The sequence below is a fragment of the Panthera onca genome, chromosome C2 (genome assembly GCF_046562875.1).
Source record: "Panthera onca isolate mPanOnc1 chromosome C2, mPanOnc1 haplotype 2, whole genome shotgun sequence".
NCBI classification, from domain to species: domain Eukaryota; kingdom Metazoa; phylum Chordata; class Mammalia; order Carnivora; family Felidae; genus Panthera; species Panthera onca.
In genome coordinates, this window is record NC_138347.1 from 299,885 (window position 1) to 317,517 (window position 17,633).

At 44.3% G+C, this 17,633-nt stretch overlaps 1 protein-coding gene across 7 annotated transcripts in view; it reads right to left on the minus strand.

Moving 5' to 3' along the window:
- The window catches only part of DIP2A (DIP2 acetate--CoA ligase A), a 119,034-nt gene that overhangs the window by 94,693 nt on the left and 6,708 nt on the right, over window positions 1-17,633 (minus strand). Inside the window, exon 2 of one of the 7 annotated variants that reach the window (XM_060640687.3) lies at window positions 806-859. The exons of 4 other annotated variants lie outside the window; for them this stretch is intronic. Coding sequence is in view for 1 of the 3 variants with exons in the window: in XM_060640685.3 (XP_060496668.2) it covers window positions 11,652-11,667 (16 nt within the window). In the remaining 2 variants the exon portion in view is untranslated. Of the gene's footprint in view, window positions 1-805; window positions 885-11,651; window positions 11,744-17,633 lie in introns of those variants that run through there. 2 more of the 7 variants (XM_060640686.3, XM_060640685.3) reach the window with 2 other exon arrangements.

A 17,633-nucleotide genomic window follows, 5' to 3' on the forward strand; every position in this document is an offset into this window, starting at 1 on the left:
CCATCAGCCCAGAGCCCAACGCGGGGCTCCAACTCGCGGACCGCGAGATCATGACCTGAGCTGAAGTCGGACGCTTAACCGACTGAGCCACCCAGGCGCCCCAATTTTATCATCTTTTTAAAGAACTGGTTTTTTGGTTTCATTGATTTTTCTCTATTGTTTTTCTGTTTTCAATTTCATTGATTTCTGCTCTTATCGTTTTCCTTCTATTAGGGAAATTCAAACTAAAACCATGATGAGATACCACGCTACACCTATTAGAATGGCTAAAATAAAAAATACTAATGGAATCAAGTGCTGAAAAGGATGTGGAACAATAGAACTATTATATATGGCTGGTAGGTATGTAAATGGTACAGCCACTCTGGAGAACAGTTTGGAAGTTTTTTATAAAGTTAAACATACTCAACATAGGACCCAGCAATTCTACTCTTAGCTATCTACCCTCGAGAAATAAAAACACTTATGTTCATGCAAAAACCTGTATACACGTTTACAGCAACTTTATTCATAATCACCCAAAACTGGAAACAGCCCAATTGTCAAATGAACGGATAAAAAGACCATGGTATAACCATAGCAAGTAATATTACTCTGTAATAAAAAGGAACAGACTGTTGACATATACAAAAATGTAGATGAATCTCAAAAATATTATGCTAAGTGAAATAAGCCAGTCTCAAAAGGTTACACACTGTATGACATTCTTCAACAGACAAAACCCACAGGGATGAAGAGCAGATTAGTGGTTACTAGGCATTAAGGGTGGGAAGGGGTGACTGAATAGGGATAACATGAGGCATACCTGGGGGTGATGGAGCTGTTCTGTATCCTGATTATCATGGTGGTTGACATGAATCTGTAGGGTGTGAAGATTCACAGAGCTGTACACGAAAAGAAAAAAATCTACTCGACTGTATGCTAATTAAAAATAAAAAAACAAACAAATACAGGTGTACCATAGGAGGGGCTACAGGCATGGAAGGGATGGCGAGACAGGCAAGGGGTGCCCCCACTAGAACCTTCCTCAGGTACCTACCTGTGAGGTAGGCAAAAGAGAAGTCACCAGTTACAAATCAGAGCCCCAAAGCCTGAGAGGAACATCTGACATAAAAAAGTGCTTCAGGCAGGCAGCAGCTGGGTAATCGATACAGACCAAGTGTGACCGAGGAAGGAGCAGCCATACAGGGCAGGGCACAATAGACAGGAGCCTCAGCGCCCAGGCAGAATCCAATCTGGCCCAAACGGCCCTTCAGTAGGCTGCCTTGACCACTTCAAGTTCAGTGCCAACCAGAGATCAGATGCTTACCAGAGACCTTGGACCCAAGTGAGCTAGACAGTGTTCATTCCTTTAGAAAGGGTATTGGCCCCTACTGTGTCCCCAAAGAAGGGGTCCAAGAGTCTACTGCGGCCCAGTCCAGGCCATACATGCCTACTCAAGCTCCCAAGGCAGGGATATCTGTGCTATCACAGCTGTGCATGTTCACAACTGCTGCTGGACCGGACACGACCTGCTGGAAGTGACCAAAGGGAGGAAGGCAAAGAAGCAACAAAAAGAGGGATGGCAGGCACATAGGGCTCCACACCTGATCACTGCAGAACTTCCAGACAGACGTCTACAGGGAAAACCAGGCAGGCCAGAGCCTGTGACCCAGGAAAAGAGGTAGAGAAAATCTGTTAGAAAACCTAAAGATTAATATTTTGTTTGTTGGTACCATGTGTTGGTTAATAGTGGTTCCTGAACTCAATATAAGCAGGTGGGAATTTCACTCTGCAAGTCTTTAAAGTTTCCTAAACAATAGTCTTAAATACACAGATCTAGTGCACAACAGCAGAACCTGACTGCAGAGTTTAAATTATTTATGGTCAACGTTGAAGAGCATTCATTAAATATGCTTCCATAGTAGGGATGGAGTGTCTATTCTCTCGTATGTGATTAAAAACAAGCTTTCCAGGTGTTGTTTAATAAATATTATTTTCTTTTCTCTCTGTAAAGTTTTTAATAAACTACAGAAAATAAGTTGATTAAACTCAAAATATATATATATATATATATATATATATATATATATATATATATATATATATTTGTATGTATAATTACATTTATACACACACAGACACACACGAATTCTATTTAATGGCAGTGGCAGACGGGGGCTCAAACCAACTTTCCCAATGAAAACAACAAGAAAGACTGAATTAAAAAATGTTTTTAAAAACTGTTGGAAGATACCAGAGCACTAACAAAGAAGTGAAGAACTGGAGGCCAACTTTTCCCCCGGAGGGGTCTGACAATTTAAAAAGTAGCAACCAAGTGGCTGAGCTAAGCAGAGCTTTGACAGACTCACGGAACTGAGCACTCGCCAAGGAGGAGGAGGCCCACAAACACTCTCGGTCATTTGAGATTTGGACAGACCACACTCTTGGGTATGAACTGGAAATAAGAGTAGCCTTCACAGGGTCAAGAGCTAGTTTCAAATCACTCTCTCCATGTCTGGATTAACGTGATCTTGGACTGTACGCACCCCATCCCATTCACGTGCAAGAAGCAAAAGTAAACCCTTTATGCAGAAACACAGAAACATCTAGAGTCACAAATCATTGCTACACCTACAGTGTCTCTGGCCTATAGACAACAGGAAGCTGTGACTACAAGCCATGAAAACCAATAGATAATAGGAAGATACAGATAAGAAAGCCACATAATGGAGTTTTAAAACAACCATAATCAACATGTTCAAGGAATTAAAAAGCAAGATTGTGTTTAAAAAAAAAAAAAAAAAGTGGGGGGGGGCGGTGCGCCTGGGTGGCTTAGTTGGTTAAGCATCCGACTTTGGCTCAGGTCATGATCTCACGGCTTGTGAGTTCGAGCCCCGCGTTGGGCTCTGTGCTGACAGCTCAGAGCCTGGAGCCTGCTTCCGATTCTGTGTCTCCCTCTCTCTCTGCCCTTTCCCCGCTCTCTCTGTTTCTCTCTCTCTCTCAAAAATAAATAAACATTTAAAAAAAATTTTTTTAAGTTAATTCTATGCCTGAAAAATACTGTATCCCAAATCCAGGAATAAATTTCACAAAAGATACATAAGACTACTAAACAGAAACTAAAAGCACTGTTTTAGTTGAGGTAAAGTTTAAAAGACCTAAAGAAATGAAGGGACATAGCACATCTGTGAATCTGAGTACTCAATACTGTAAAGATGTCATTTCTGTCCAAATAGATCCTTAGAGTCTGAGTAATTATAATTAAAACTCTTGCAGGGTGTGTGTGTGTGTGTGTGTGTGTGTGTGTATAGAAATAGACAGGCTGATGCTAAAACGTACATGGAAAATGCAAAGGGCCGATCAGCAAATCAAACTTGAAAACTAAAAGGATCAGACTTTCCCAGACACGGAGCCTCACCGTTACGCTACAGTACAGAGGCAGGAAGGCTAAAATGAACAAGGAGAGCAACGGAGCAGCAATCAGTGGAAAGCAGTGGGGAAAAGATGGCCTTTTCCATAAATGTGCTGGGTCAACTGAATATCCACACGAAACAAATGAAATGACTCTTTTCTCACAAAACTCAACTCCAGGTAGGTTATGCACCTAAATGTGAAAGATCAATAAAGCTCTTAATATAAAAAAATATCTTCATGACCATGAGGTAGGGAAAGAACTCTTAAATATGACACAAAGATTACTAACCATAAAGGAAAAAACAAAAATGACCTGCAATACAATTCACAAAGAGGTAATAAGGAACAAATAGTAAAAGAAAATATTCTCTCCCCTAAGTATATTGCAGACTTTGAGGTGAGTGGATTCATTACTGAAGCCGCTATAACAAATTACCACAAACTCGATGGTGGCTTAAAATAAGAAAAATTCATTCACTCACAGTTATGGAGGTCAGAAGTCCAAAATCAGTTTCACTGAGCCCAAATGAAGGTGACAAAAGAGCCACACTACCTCTTAAGATTCTGGGAGAGAAGTCTCCCAGCTTAAGACTCTTCCAGCTTGAACACCAGCATGCTTTGAGTTGGGGCCACATCACTCCAATCTCTGCCTTGAAGCCCATCCGCCTCTCCTCCTCTGTGTGCATCCAATCCCCCTCTGCCTCTTTCTTCTAAAGACACTTTTGAGGGGCGCCTGGGTGGCTCAGTCAGTTGAGCATCTGACTTCGGCCCAGGTCATGATCTTGCGGTTTGTGAGTTTGAGCCCCACGTCGGGCTCTGCGCTGACAGCTCAGAGCCTGGAGCCTGCTTCGGATTCTGTCTCCCGTCTCTCTCTGCCCCTCCCCCACTCTCACTGTCTCTCTCTCTCTGTCTCAAAAATAAAAACATAAAAAAAAATTTTTTTAAAGACACTTTTGATGGTATGTCAATTCCATCCAAAAAAATCCAGGTAACTCATCTCAAGATCAAGTTAGTCATATCTGCAAAGACTCTTTTTCCAAATATAGTAATGTTCACAGGTTCCAACTATTAGGACATGATGGGGGGGGGTACCACCAACAAATGCATTACAATGTGTGACCAATAAAAAATATACACGAATCTTTAAAACTGCTATGCCCTTTGGAAGAGGAACACATGTACTCCTTGAGTCACTCTGGGAAGAGCAAACATCTCCAGGTCAACAATGCCAGATTTACCCTAACAAAGTGGCCACACAGATAAACTGTACGACTGTGGTCTAGCAGGAGCACATCGACCCACAGAATAAGACAGAAGCTGTGGCCAGAACAGGCTGATGGTCAGATGCAGAGCAAGCCTGCCTTGATCCACCCTGGATCCACTTACTCCAATACTGAGTCCACTTCGACTCCTATACTGTCTGCCAACCGCCACCCTTCGGGCCTGGCCAGGTCTGAAGGCACTCTCCATTGCCCTCTTTTCCTGAGCTCTTCCCCATGCTGGCTTGCATCTGAGCTCCTAGACCGAGGCCTTGAGGCCTCCCCTGGGGACCCTTCTCCACGTGGACTATGGGGCAATGCCAGTGCCAATGTGCAGACAGTTCATCCTCCATTTCTTTCAAAAAATACACTCAGGACTGCATGATAAGTGGTGGATATATGTCACTAAACATAGGTCACAACCTACAGGGTCTACAACACCAGAAGGAAACTCAGGGAGCATGGGTGGTGACGTGTCGGTGTACATTCAATGACAGAACAATTGTACACTCTGTGGGGTGGTCATAATGGGGGAGGCTGTGCACGGTGTGGAGGACAAGCAGCGTATGGGTACTCTGCACTTGCCACTCAGTTTCGCTGTGAACTGCTCTAAAAATGGTTTACTAATTTAAAAAATATATACTCAGGGAAAAAATTGATATACCATGGTATAATCATATAAAACAAAAACAACGCCAGAAAGCAGTTAGTTAGAATGAGTCAGTTACCTGTATTAACATAATCATTGCCATAATTCTAAAAACATAGTGTTGAGATTAAAAGCAAGTTTCAGAAGGACTCATATAGATCATTTAAAACATGCAAAACAGCACCATAGATTGCTCAAGGATATATGGAAATGCGGTAAAATAAAACACCAAGTGCAGGAGAGAAGCTAGCAGAAGGGGAATAGAATCAGCATGAGTGTGGTTTCCACACCCTCTTAATGGCTCTTTGTAAAAAATCTGAAGCTAATATGACAAAAATCTTCATTTTTTTTTCCAACGTTTTTTATTTTTATTTTTGGGACAGAGAGAGACAGAGCATGAACGGGGGAGGGGCAGAGAGAGAGGGAGACACAGAATCGGAAACAGGCTCCAGGCTCCGAGCCATCAGCCCAGAGCCCGACGCGGGGCTCGAACTCACGGACCGCGAGATCGTGACCTGGCTGAAGTCGGACGCTCAACCGACTGCGCCACCCAGGCGCCCCAAAAATCTTCATTTTTTGAAAAATCAAGCAGCAGGTACATGGATGTGCATATCACGATTCTGTCAACTTTTCTGTATGTTTGAAATATTCAAAATTAGAAAGAAAATTAAACAAGAAGTGGTCATCCACACTCAACAGTCTCTGACTCTTAAAAGACCTTCAGACTGGATTTTGCAGCTGGCCACGTTGCTCTTCCCCAAGGTCAGAGTCGTCGCTCCATGAAAGTGTGTGCCATATACTCTCTCCAGTCCTCAATAGCTTATCTCATTTACGGGTGCCTGGGTGGCTCAGTCGGTTAAATGTCCAACTTGGGCCCAGGTCATGGTCTCACCTTGAGTTTGAGCCCCGTATCAGGCTCTTGTGCTGACAGCTCAGAGCCTGGAGCCTGCTTTAGATTCTGTATCTCCCTCTCTCTCTGCCCCCCCTGCCTCTCTCTCTTCTCTCTCTGTCTCTGTCTCTCTCTGTCTCTCTCTCAAAAATAAACATTAAAAAAAATTTTTTAATAAATAAATAAATAATCTCATTTAGCTGAACATGCATCTAAGACAATCAAGTAAACAGACAGCAACATCACAGAGAAGGATAAGATTCTTCCATAAAAATATGGCTCTTGCCTAACAAGTCTGTATTACATAAATGTGTAAATAGATAATAAACCTTTTAAAAACAGCAAGGCTGGCTCACCCAGCTTGCCCGGTGTAACACCTGACTCTTGACCTCAGAGTTGTGAGTTCAAGCCCCACATTGAGTGTAGAAATTACTTTTTAAAAAAATGACATAATAGGGGTGCCTGGGTGGCTCAGTCGGTTGAGCATCTGACTTCAGCTCAGGTCATGATCTTGCGGTTCATGAGTTTGAGCCCCACGTCGGGCTCTGTGCTGACAGCTCAGAGCCTGGAGCCTGCTTTGGATTCTCTGTCTTCCTCTCTCTGCCCCTTCCCTGCTCATGCTCTGTCTCTGTCTCTCAAAAATGAATAAACGTTAAAAAAAATGTTTTTTTAAATGACATAATAAAAGATTTGCTCGGACTGCTGTTTTTAAAAAATTAAAAATAAAAAAATAAACATAGCAGACATTTAATGCAAGAATGCTTTTAAACATCACTAGGTGAGATAAAGTCACACTATGATGTGATACTTGTTGGACACTCACGATCAGAACTTGGAATGCTGCTCCTGCAGCTGGAAGGGGAAGTTACACATCGTCCACTCTGGCATTTCCTAACTTTTCAGCTGCACGCCTTCTCCTCAGGTGAGCTCTCCCGAGGAGTCTAAGTGGAGAGTCTGCTCTGGCCGAGGCTGGGTTTGGGGTGGGGGGTGGTGTCTGCCTTCCAGGCGCACCCCCTCTACCCCCATATAGCCGGCCGCCCTCCTAAGGGGATGGCAGATTCGGGAACACTCCTAAAAACTCTCTACACCATCCTCTCTATACCACCATCTCCCATGACTGTCCCTCCCCGGCTCAGTTCAAAGGACACACTGTCCATCTGTTACTACTCTGCCTCATTCCTATCTTCCCTACCTAGATGGTGCTCGCCATTCTGATCTACCTTTCTGACTTTCCAGAATCTAGACTGCTGTCCACTTCTTTTTAGTTTTTAAAATCTCTGCCATTTCAATGAGATTTGGGAGAGGAGAGTTATCATTACCTCATCATGTTCAAGAGCATCAACCCGGCACAACTCCATTCCCACAAATGCTTCCCATGTGGAAACCCTCTCCTGCCTCTGCCCATACTCTCGTCCCTCCTGCTCCTGCTGTGGCACCTTCTTCAGTCTCCCCTGTGGCCTCCTGTCTCTGCCTTTCCTTTACGGGTTTGGGTTCCCCAGGGTTTTGTCCTAGGGCCTCTCTGCATGACTCAGTTCTCCCTACGGGGTCATCGTATTCACTTCAATCATGATTTACTGCCACTGACTTCCAAATTTCTACTTTTGGACAAGCCTTTCTAGAAAGTACCAGTCCCGCACATCCAAATGCCCCCTGGTCACCCCACACTCCACAGGTATGAAATGGACATGTTCTCTCTGAGTTCTGTTCTTTGTGAACAGTTCCATCATTTCTCAGTCACCCATTTGGGAAACTCAGGAGTCTCCCTAGACTCCCCTCTGACGTCCACTTCTTTACACCGAAACCTGTGGATTCTACTTCAGACCATCGTCTCCATTCCACAGCCCATCATCTCTTGCCCCAGATCACTACAACGTGCTCTTTAAGTGTTCTGCTCCCAATTTTGTGCTCCACCAACCCACTCTCTCCATGCTGCCAGAAAACATTCTCAATCACCAAGTGAGAAAAGGAGGAGAGACAGAAAGACAGAGACAGAGAAAGGTCACACAGGAATATTCCAATTGCTGCTTAATGCCTTACAAAAAAAAAAAAAAAAAAAAGAACTACCGACTCTATCATTTGTTAAGGAAGACCCACTTAAAATAAAGCACTTAAGAATAGCCATCCCCTTAGCCCTTTTATAAAAACGAAAAATTGGCCATCTGATTTTAAGATTTCACGGGTTCCTGAAAGCACACATGTATCATATTTCAATATTTCCCATTTTCTCCCCATGGTCAAGTACAGGGGTAGAAAGCTGTTTACTTCTCTTTAACAGAATGTCTTCGCAGAGCATACGCTTTGCCGTGCTGTCAGATACAGCAGCCAGCAGGCACTGGGGCTGTGAAAGCTGCTGCTGTTGCAGCGCTACTTACTAAAACCTCTGTCCACACTGAAGTGCGCTGCCACCACGTTCAGATAGTACTTCTCTGTACCCGAGGATTCTAATCTATCCCAGCGGTCGGTTTGTCTATCCCCACATAACTCAATACTCCATGTTTATTTATTCATTGCCACAGTGTTTAAGTTTAGTTAGTTTGTTTGTTTGTTTGTTTGTTTGTTTAATTTATTGAGAGAGAGAGAGAACAGGAGAGGAACAGAGAGAGAAGGAGAGAGAGAATCCCAAGCTTGAACTCACGGGCCATGAGATCATGATGTGAGCTGAAATCTACAGTTGGTCATTCAACTGCTCAACCGACTGAGCCACCCAGGAGCCTCTATTGTCACAGTTTTAAAATTACTCTTGGTTTTCTCGTAGGGAATGAGCCTGACCTTTGCTCTTTTCTTCCCACTTGAAAAATGCCTCAACTCTTCTGGGAAGTTTACTCTTTTATAAACTCTAGGGTCAGACAATATATAGACAAATTCAGGGGCGATAGGCATACCTACACTACTGAGGGTCCTTCCCTACCCCAAAACACGGTATGATACTTTCCACTCTCCTACTTCTGGTCTGCTAAAGGTCCTCAGTAATATGCTGTGAATTTCCAAATGACAGCTGACACATCTCTTGTTGGACATTCCTGGGCACCAGATTATTTTGTGGCTATTGTGAAAGGGTGGGTTTTTTTCAGCTGATTCCTTCAAACCAGTTACTTGTGGTGTGAAAACACGTTACTGATTCCCTGGGGTGGAACTGCACCCAGCACTTTGGCAGCCTTGTTAATTCTGATGCTTCACCAAATCTCTGGGACTGTTTTGTGTAAGTAAACTTACAGTTTACAAATAGTTTTGTCTCCTCCTTACCAATTGTAATATTAATAGATGTTAGATAACTAGATCTTTATTGTCTTCCTAATTTTATGGGAGTATTTTATTTTTTTATTTTTTTATTTTTTTTATTTTTTAATATATGAAATTTACTGTCAAATTGGTTTCCATACAACACCCAGTGCTCATCCCAAAAGGTGCCCTCCTCAATACCCATCACCCACCCTGCCCTCCCTCCCACCCCCCATCAACCCTCAGTTTGTTCTCAGTTTTTAACAGTCTCTAATGCTTTGGCTCTCTCCCACTCTAACCTCTTTTTTTTTTTTTTTTTTTTTCCTTCCCCTCCCCCATGGGTTTCTGTTATGTTTCTCAGGATCCGCATAAGAGTGAAACCATATGGTATCTGTCTTTCTCTGTATGGCTTATTTCACTTAGCATCACACTCTCCAGTTCCATCCATGTTGCTACAAAAGGCCATATTTCATTTTTTCTCATTGCCACGTAGTATTCCATTGTGTATATAAACCACAATTTCTTTATCCATTCATCAGTTGATGGACATTTAGGCTCTTTCCATAATTTGGCTATTGTTGAGAGTGCCGCTATAAACATTGGGGTACAGGTGCCCCTATGCATCAGTACTATGGGAGTATTTTAAAAATTTAAGTTTAAAACTTTTCTTTGAGGGAGAGAGAGTGCACACGAGGGTGGGGAGGGGACAAGAGCTAGGGAGACAGAGGATCCAAAGCAGGCTGTATGCTGACAGCAGACAGCCCGGTGCGGGGCTCAAACCCACAGACCTTGACATCATGATCTGAGCCAATAATCACAAGGTCTGGGGGTTTGAGCCCCACATCGGGCTCTGTGCTGACAGCTCAGAGCCTGGAGTCTGCTCTGGATTCTATGTCTCCCTCTCTCTCGGCCCTTCCCCCACTTGCGCTCTCTCTCTCTCTCTCTCAAAAATAAATAAACATTAAAAAAAATTTTAATTTAAGTTTTAATGAATTAAAAGTATATTAAATTGACTTTTCAGTTTCCCAGTCCCACTAGCCACTTTTCAAGTGTTTAATAGCCACGTATGACTAGTGGCTACCACAGTGGTAATGGCTACAGTGGCTGCAGCACTAAACCTTTCCAACACCACAGAAAATTCTAGAGCTGACAGGTACCTGTCTCAGTCCTACTCACCTCACACATCCACAACACCCACCCGGCTTCAGGAAGCATTTGAGTTTCTTTCACCACTGGTCAAGACTCCAGAGGGCCCAGTCCAGGTTCCTTACCAGGATGCATAAATCCTCCTATAAGCCAAACCCCTGCCTTTCCCAACCTGCTCTCTCTACCCATCTGCCTGGGGAGCATAGTCTGGAAATACTCCAGCCCACCTCAGCTTTGGCTCATCTTCCTTTGTCTAGCATGTTCTTCCCTGTCCTCCTACTACACCCTCTGCACACATGCTTTCAAAATAAAAAACTGCAGGGGCACCTGGGTGGCTCAGTAGGTTGAGCATCCAACTGTTGGCTTCGGCTCAGGTCATGATCCCAGCGTCGCCCAGTATGGACAGCTACCCCCAAATGAGTCCCATACCCATTTTACAATACTGCCACTGTTTATGTGTCTTTCCACCCTCACTAGGTCATGAGCATCTTGGCACTCAGTCTGTTGAATACTGTTGAATGACACGATGACACACAGAGTCAGCTTGGTGGCCAGAACGAAACAGCACAGCCAGGTGGCTTAATCAACAAGAAGTTATTTTAGCATCGCTCTTAAGGCTAGAAGTCTGAGCTCAGGGAACCAGCAGGTTTGGTTCTTCCTGAGGCCTGTCTCCATAGCTTGCAGACAGCCACCTTCTCACCTGTCCTCATGTGGCTTTTTCTCTGTGTGCAAGTGCTCCTGGTATCCCCTCCTCTAGTAGGACCCCAGTCCTGCTGGACCAGGCCCACCCTATGACCTCATTTAACCTTAATCACCTCCTTAGAGACCCTGTCTCCAGATACTGTCACGAGGGGGTGTTGGGCTTCAACAAAGGAATTTGGGCAGACACAATTCAGCCCATAAAACCAAGATTACTTACTAATAAGGCTAGAAAATCTCATTTCTAAAACCTTTATCTCTAAAATATCCTAATTTTCGTGTTCCCTGAAAAGGGCTAATCCTTAGCCTCCATCCTCAGAGATAACCAAAGGAAGAAACAAAGCCCAGGAGTTACATAGGAACTTTCCACGATAGGCTTTTTGGAGTTACTTACCTGCTTCAACAAACATGAGTGTGTCCTTTCACATTTCAGATACTCAATTTAAAGGTCTTTTATCATAGATCCTGGAGAAAAAGTTCAGAAATCTGAAAAGAAATAAAAGATCTTTCTCCGCTATTTCCAAAATGGTAATCTCAAGTCACAGTCAGTATAAACTGAAGGAACAGGATTCTATTCTTTCCTTAAAGCTGAATAACACAAAGCCAAAGTCTGAAAGGAAACCCCTACGTGATTATTGTCCCCCAGTGATTATCTGAGGTACTGCCTCAAAAATCCAGGAAGTCTTAAAAACAGAAGCCATTCATCTCCTGTGTGAAAAAGGAAGAGGGAATTTGGGTACATCACTCAAAATGATTATCAATAAATGACAGAGGCAACTATTTTTAGGTGTTGTGTCTTTTACTGATTACACAGGTTTTTCTTTGCTGTGTAGCATATAATTTCCTAGTCTTTTTAATATACAAGGGCAATATCAGAAATGTTACATAATCTTTTCTACAAAGACTGACCCACAAAGATTATGTTATTCTTACTCAGAAGCAACTTCATTGCAAACAAAATGCTATAGCAAGAATTAGTTTTTATTATTATTATTATTATTATTATTATTATTACTTGAGAAAGAGAGAGAGAGTGTGAGCAGGGGAGAGGGGCAGTGAGAGAAAGAATCCCCAGCAGGCCCTATGCTCAGACAGAGCCCAATGCGGGGCTTGATACTAAGACCCTAGGATCGTGACCTGAGCCAAAATTAAGAGTCTAAAGCTCAACTAAGTGAGTCACTCAGATGCCCCTATTATTTTTTTTTTTTTAGTAATCTGTACACCCAACATGGGGCTCAAACTCATTAAGATTAAGAGTAGCATGCTCGACTAACTGAACCGGCCAGGCGTCCCGGTGAGAATTACTTTTAAAGGGTTTACTAGCAGGGATGCCAGGGTGGCTCGGTCGATTGAGCGCCCAACTCTTGATCTAGGTTTAGGTCACGATCTCATGGTTTGCGAGACTGAGCCCCACATTAGGCTTTCAGCTGACAGTGTGGAGCCTGCTTGGGATTCTCCCTCTCCTCTCTCTGCCCCTCCCCTGCTCTTGCGCGCGCTCTCTCTCTCTCTCTCTCTCTTTCTCTTTCTCTCTGCCCCTTCCCCACTCACATGTGCACCCTCTCTCCCTCCCTCTCTCATAATAAATAAACTGAAAAAAAAAGATTTACTAGCAGAGCAGAATAAAGTAACTTAATCTTACTTTGTTCCTACCCTTTCTCCAGGTAGGTCATGGTACAGTAACCAAATACTTGGTATGAATTCGTTCTTACTTTATTATTATTTTTTTAACATTCATTTTTGAGAGACAGAAAGAGACAGAGTGCAAGTGGGGGAGGGGCAGAGAGAGAAGGAGACACAGAATCTGAAGCAGGCTCCAGACTCTGAGCCGTCAGCACAGAGCCCAATGCAGGGTGCAAATCCATGCACCGTGAGCTCATGACCTGAGCCGAAGTTGGATGCTCAACCGACTAAGCCACCCAGGCGTCCCTGTTTTTATTTTAAATAAATGTTGCATATCACATCAGGCAAAACAACACATTAAAAGATGAAATAAAAATGTATTTTCAAAAATTACAACTGTTTTCTTACTTTTTAACTAAAACAATGGACCGCTCAACCTAGACCCTGATGATGAGATGGGCACGGCAGCAACATGCTGGCTAACATTCACTGGGGACACACCACATGAAATGTGGGTGCCAACTATGAGGCACGGTGTGACACTGCTCCCCAAGGCTCATATTTCCATGGGGACATTTCACCAGGCAGAGACTCTTCATTCGCACAGACCAGGGCCCCCACTCCAGTCTCTTTTCAAACTTCTAAGTCCTGGAGGCATATTTACCCCACTTTGTGAGACTAAAGGTCTAAAGAGAGAAGGAGCTAAATGACCAATAGCAGCTCCTCACAGAGCACGACCCAGACCCCACATGCCCCATACCTCAGCAGAAGGCCTGCCCTGGGGAGCAAGGCCAGGTGGCCCTCCCCAAGAAGGCTGTCCTCGAGGCTGCCAACAAGTACCTCGTGTGAGAAAGGCACAGGCAGCCGGGTCCCAAGAAAGGACCCAAGAAAGGGTCCCACTCCAGACCCAGCCAGCACTGAGCAGGATGGCAATGCCATTCTCTTCAAGGTCCTTGTGACGACTGAGCGGGGCAGACACTTGGGACAACATTCTCTGGAAGAACCTCCTTACAGTAAGTGCTCCAATGCTAGAGTCACGCGAGGGAGGTGGGTTTTCAGCACCACTGGTCAATCTTCAATAGAACCAGCTCTTAATTAGTAGTCAGGAATAGGTCAGGCACAAACCCCCATAGAACTAACAGGGAAGGGGCTCTAGCATCAGCATACCAAATTTGTGGTCCTCTCAGTACCTGTCACATGAATGAAGCATTTAATGAACGTGTCCTGTCCGCAGTAGTGAATGCATTCCTCAGAGTCATCTTGAAACAGCGAAACAAGGCAACCAGCTGGCGTCACTGTTGTCATGGTGAGCGCATTCTGACCAGTTCTTCCTTGAATCAATGAACAAGTGCGTTTTCCCTCAAATCCAGTCACCCTTCTCTCTCTTCCCCATCTCGCCACCGTGAGTGCGGGCAGCACCTCAAACCGAAGCCCAGTACTCACGTCTTGACTCCTTGCCGCCTTCCCCACCGGCGCCCGTCAGCCAATTCCTTCCATTTCTCCTTCGGGCCCAGTGGCTTCTCGCCCCACGACGGCTGCCATTTCTCACGCAGCAGCGCCTGCCTCCTAAGTGACCTGAACCCAGCTCACTCTTGCCTCCCTGCGGTCCATTCCTGACACCACAGCTGGGGAGTCTTCAAGGACATAAACCGTCAAAGCAGCAGAAGCTCCAGGGGCCACTCATCACACTTAAAGTAGAAACCAGTAGATCCCCAGGCTTGGCCTAGGCTCAGGGGGCCTAGGCTCAGGCGGCCTTTCAGGCCTATCTCCTTCAAGCCGCCCACCTTCTCATCGCCCAACTGGTTGGGATGCTCCCTCCCCAGTCACGTGGAGGCACCTGCCCAGAGGTGTTTTCTGACCACTGGTCTAAAACCACATCCCCAAGTCCCAGTCGTTGGCTTTCTTTACAGCAGAGCCTGGATTTATGTAGGTCAGTGGACATGGATGACATGGCAGCGGCTCTGGTGCCAGGGACACAGAGGACAGCAAGGCAGGTTCGGCCCCAGCTCTCATGAAGTATCGTGAAGGACCACTAAACCAGAATCAGCCACAGGCAAGAGGGTCCTGAGAAGAGTGAGCAATCCAATTCAATACACACTGACCAACAACTATGTGACAGGTACAGTCTCGGAGTGCAGACCATTGATAAGGGAGATAGACACGCAAACCAACACCAGCAGATGATAAATCAGCCTTTCAACCTGGGTCTAGACCAGAGAGCCCCGATGGCAGTTTAGGGCCTCTGAGAAGCAGATGCTAAGACAGGATAGACATGCAAGAGACATGCAAGCGATTTACGTGGGAAGTGCAGGTGAAGGAGGGAGCCGGAGGAGGCCAGAAAGTTGTCTGACAAGATGCAGGTGATCCCTTGCAGAGGGGGGAGGAAAGGAAGGCAGAGTGGGTGGAAAAAGTCTTAGACTCCACACAGCTCTAAGCAAGTTTCAGGCCAGTGTGGAATCCTGGAGCCAAAGTCCCCAGCAGAAGCCTCGGGCTTCCAGGAAGGGGTCTGCTTTTGTATTCCCGCAAGGGAAGTGGGGCTCAGCGTGAAGCTGGTGTGGACCCACAACCCAGAGGTGAGGCCATAGGTGGATACAGCCACTGTGGGGCTCAGAACAACCTACTAGATCACACTGGAGACTTGAGCCTCACATCAGCAGGGACTCCACTGGTAGTTTCTTCCTGGTAGTTTAGGCAACAAAGACCAAATTCTGGTTCGATGGCTCCCTGAGGCACAGGTCTGTCCTGCTGATGGATGGCTTCACTGAATTTGAAAAACTATTGACAAAAAGCTAAGTATTCAGTCAACCACAGATGATTCTTGATTTCAAATTGAAAATAGGAGGGGGTGACTGGGTGGCTCAGTTAGTTAAGCATCAACCTCAGCTCAGGTCATGATCTCGAGGTCCCTGAGCTCGAGCCCCGCATCAGGCTCTGTGCTGACAGCTCACAGCCTAGAGCCTGCTTCAGATTCTGTGTCTCCCTCTCTCTCGGTCCCTCCCCATCTCACGCTGTCTCTCTCTCTCTTAAAAATAAACATTAAAATAAAATAAAATAAAATAAAATAAAATAAAATAAAAAATAGGATGGTGCCTGGGTGGCACAGTCAGTTGAGCATCTGACTCTTGGTTTTGGTTCAGGTCATGACCTCACAGCCATAAAACTGAGGCCCCATTGGGCTCCATGCTGGGTGTGGAGCCTGCTTAAGATTCTCTCTCTCTCTCTCTCTCTCTCTCTCTCTCTCTCTCTCTTTCTCTCTCTCTCTCTCTCTCTCTCTCTCTCTCCCTCTGCGCCTCCCCCACTGACACGTGTGTGCCCTCTCTCCAAAAAAAAAAAAAAAAAACAAAACTGTGAAACAAAACAAAACTGAAAATGGGGTGCCTGATTGGCTTCATCAGTGGAGCATGCAACTCTTGATCTCAGGGTCTTGAGTTCTAGCTCTACATTGGGTATGGAGCCTACTTAAAATAAAAAATTAAAATAAAAAATTAAATAAAACTGAAAAAAAATACCATGTGTAGTTTTTGCCCTTTTATTAATTAAATAATCATTCGTTAAAACGCCTAAAATATGCTAGGTACTGAGGACATAAAGATGATCAGACCAAAACCTCCTCTTGAAGTGTTCCCTATGACGTAGCAAAGAAAAACAAGCAAACAAATACAACAGTGTGATAAATCCTACGACAGGGACACAATGAGTGCTACGGGGACACAGAAGAGTAGGCACCTAACTGGAGAAGGGTGGGTGGTGTTTCTTAGAGGAAGGCAGAACTTCAAAGAGAAAGTGAAGTTTAAATTTAAGTCCTAAAACAAAGGCAGGAATTCAACAGTACAGAATAGTTGGCAATGAAATGTGCAAAGTTTTAGAATATTAAAACTGAAATCAGGGGCGCCTGGGTGGCTCAGTTGGTTAAGCGTCCAACTTCGGCCTCAGGTCATGATCTCACAGTCAGTGATTCGAGTCCCGCATCGGGCTCTGTGCTGACAGCTCAGAGCCTAGAGCCTGCTTCAGATTCTGCGTCTCCCTCGCTCTCTGCCCCTCCCCCACTCATACTCTGTCTCTCAAAGATGAATAAATGTTAAAAAAAAAAAAAATTTTTTAAACTGAAATCATAGTATTGATATTCTTTTAAAAATTTATAAATCAAAATTCTCTAAGAAGAAAATTTATACATGTATATATATTTTTAATGTTTATTTATTTTTGAGAGAGACAGAGAGACAGAAGGACAGAGTGCAAGCAGGGAAGGGGCAGAGAGAGAGGGAGACACACAATCCAAAGCAGGCTCCAGGCTCTAAGCTATCAGCACAGAGCCTGACACGGGGCTCGAACCCACAAGCCATAAATAAGACCATGACCTGAGCCGAAGTCGGACACCCAACCGACTGAGCCACCCAGGCGCCCCAAGAAAAAAAAATTGTAAACAGACAACTGTGCTAGAATGATTCACTACAAATAGAAAAAAATTCTAAAGGAAATATTCCTGAATCATACAAGCTATCATTTTTACAGTAAAAAATTTTTAAGTATTATTTTTAGAGATTTTCAAACATGCTTTATGAATTGAAAGATCTGACTGACTTTACATATACAACCAGAAGTCCTTCTTACACCAGGAAAGAGCTAAAAAATATGTTACAAAAAGTATAAAGAAAAAGATAACGGCATCTAGTATTTCCTTAAAAACTCTGTTAGAGTTGCACGGACTGGCACTGCTCAAAGGTTTTAGGCTCAGGACCCCTTCACGCTCTTAAAA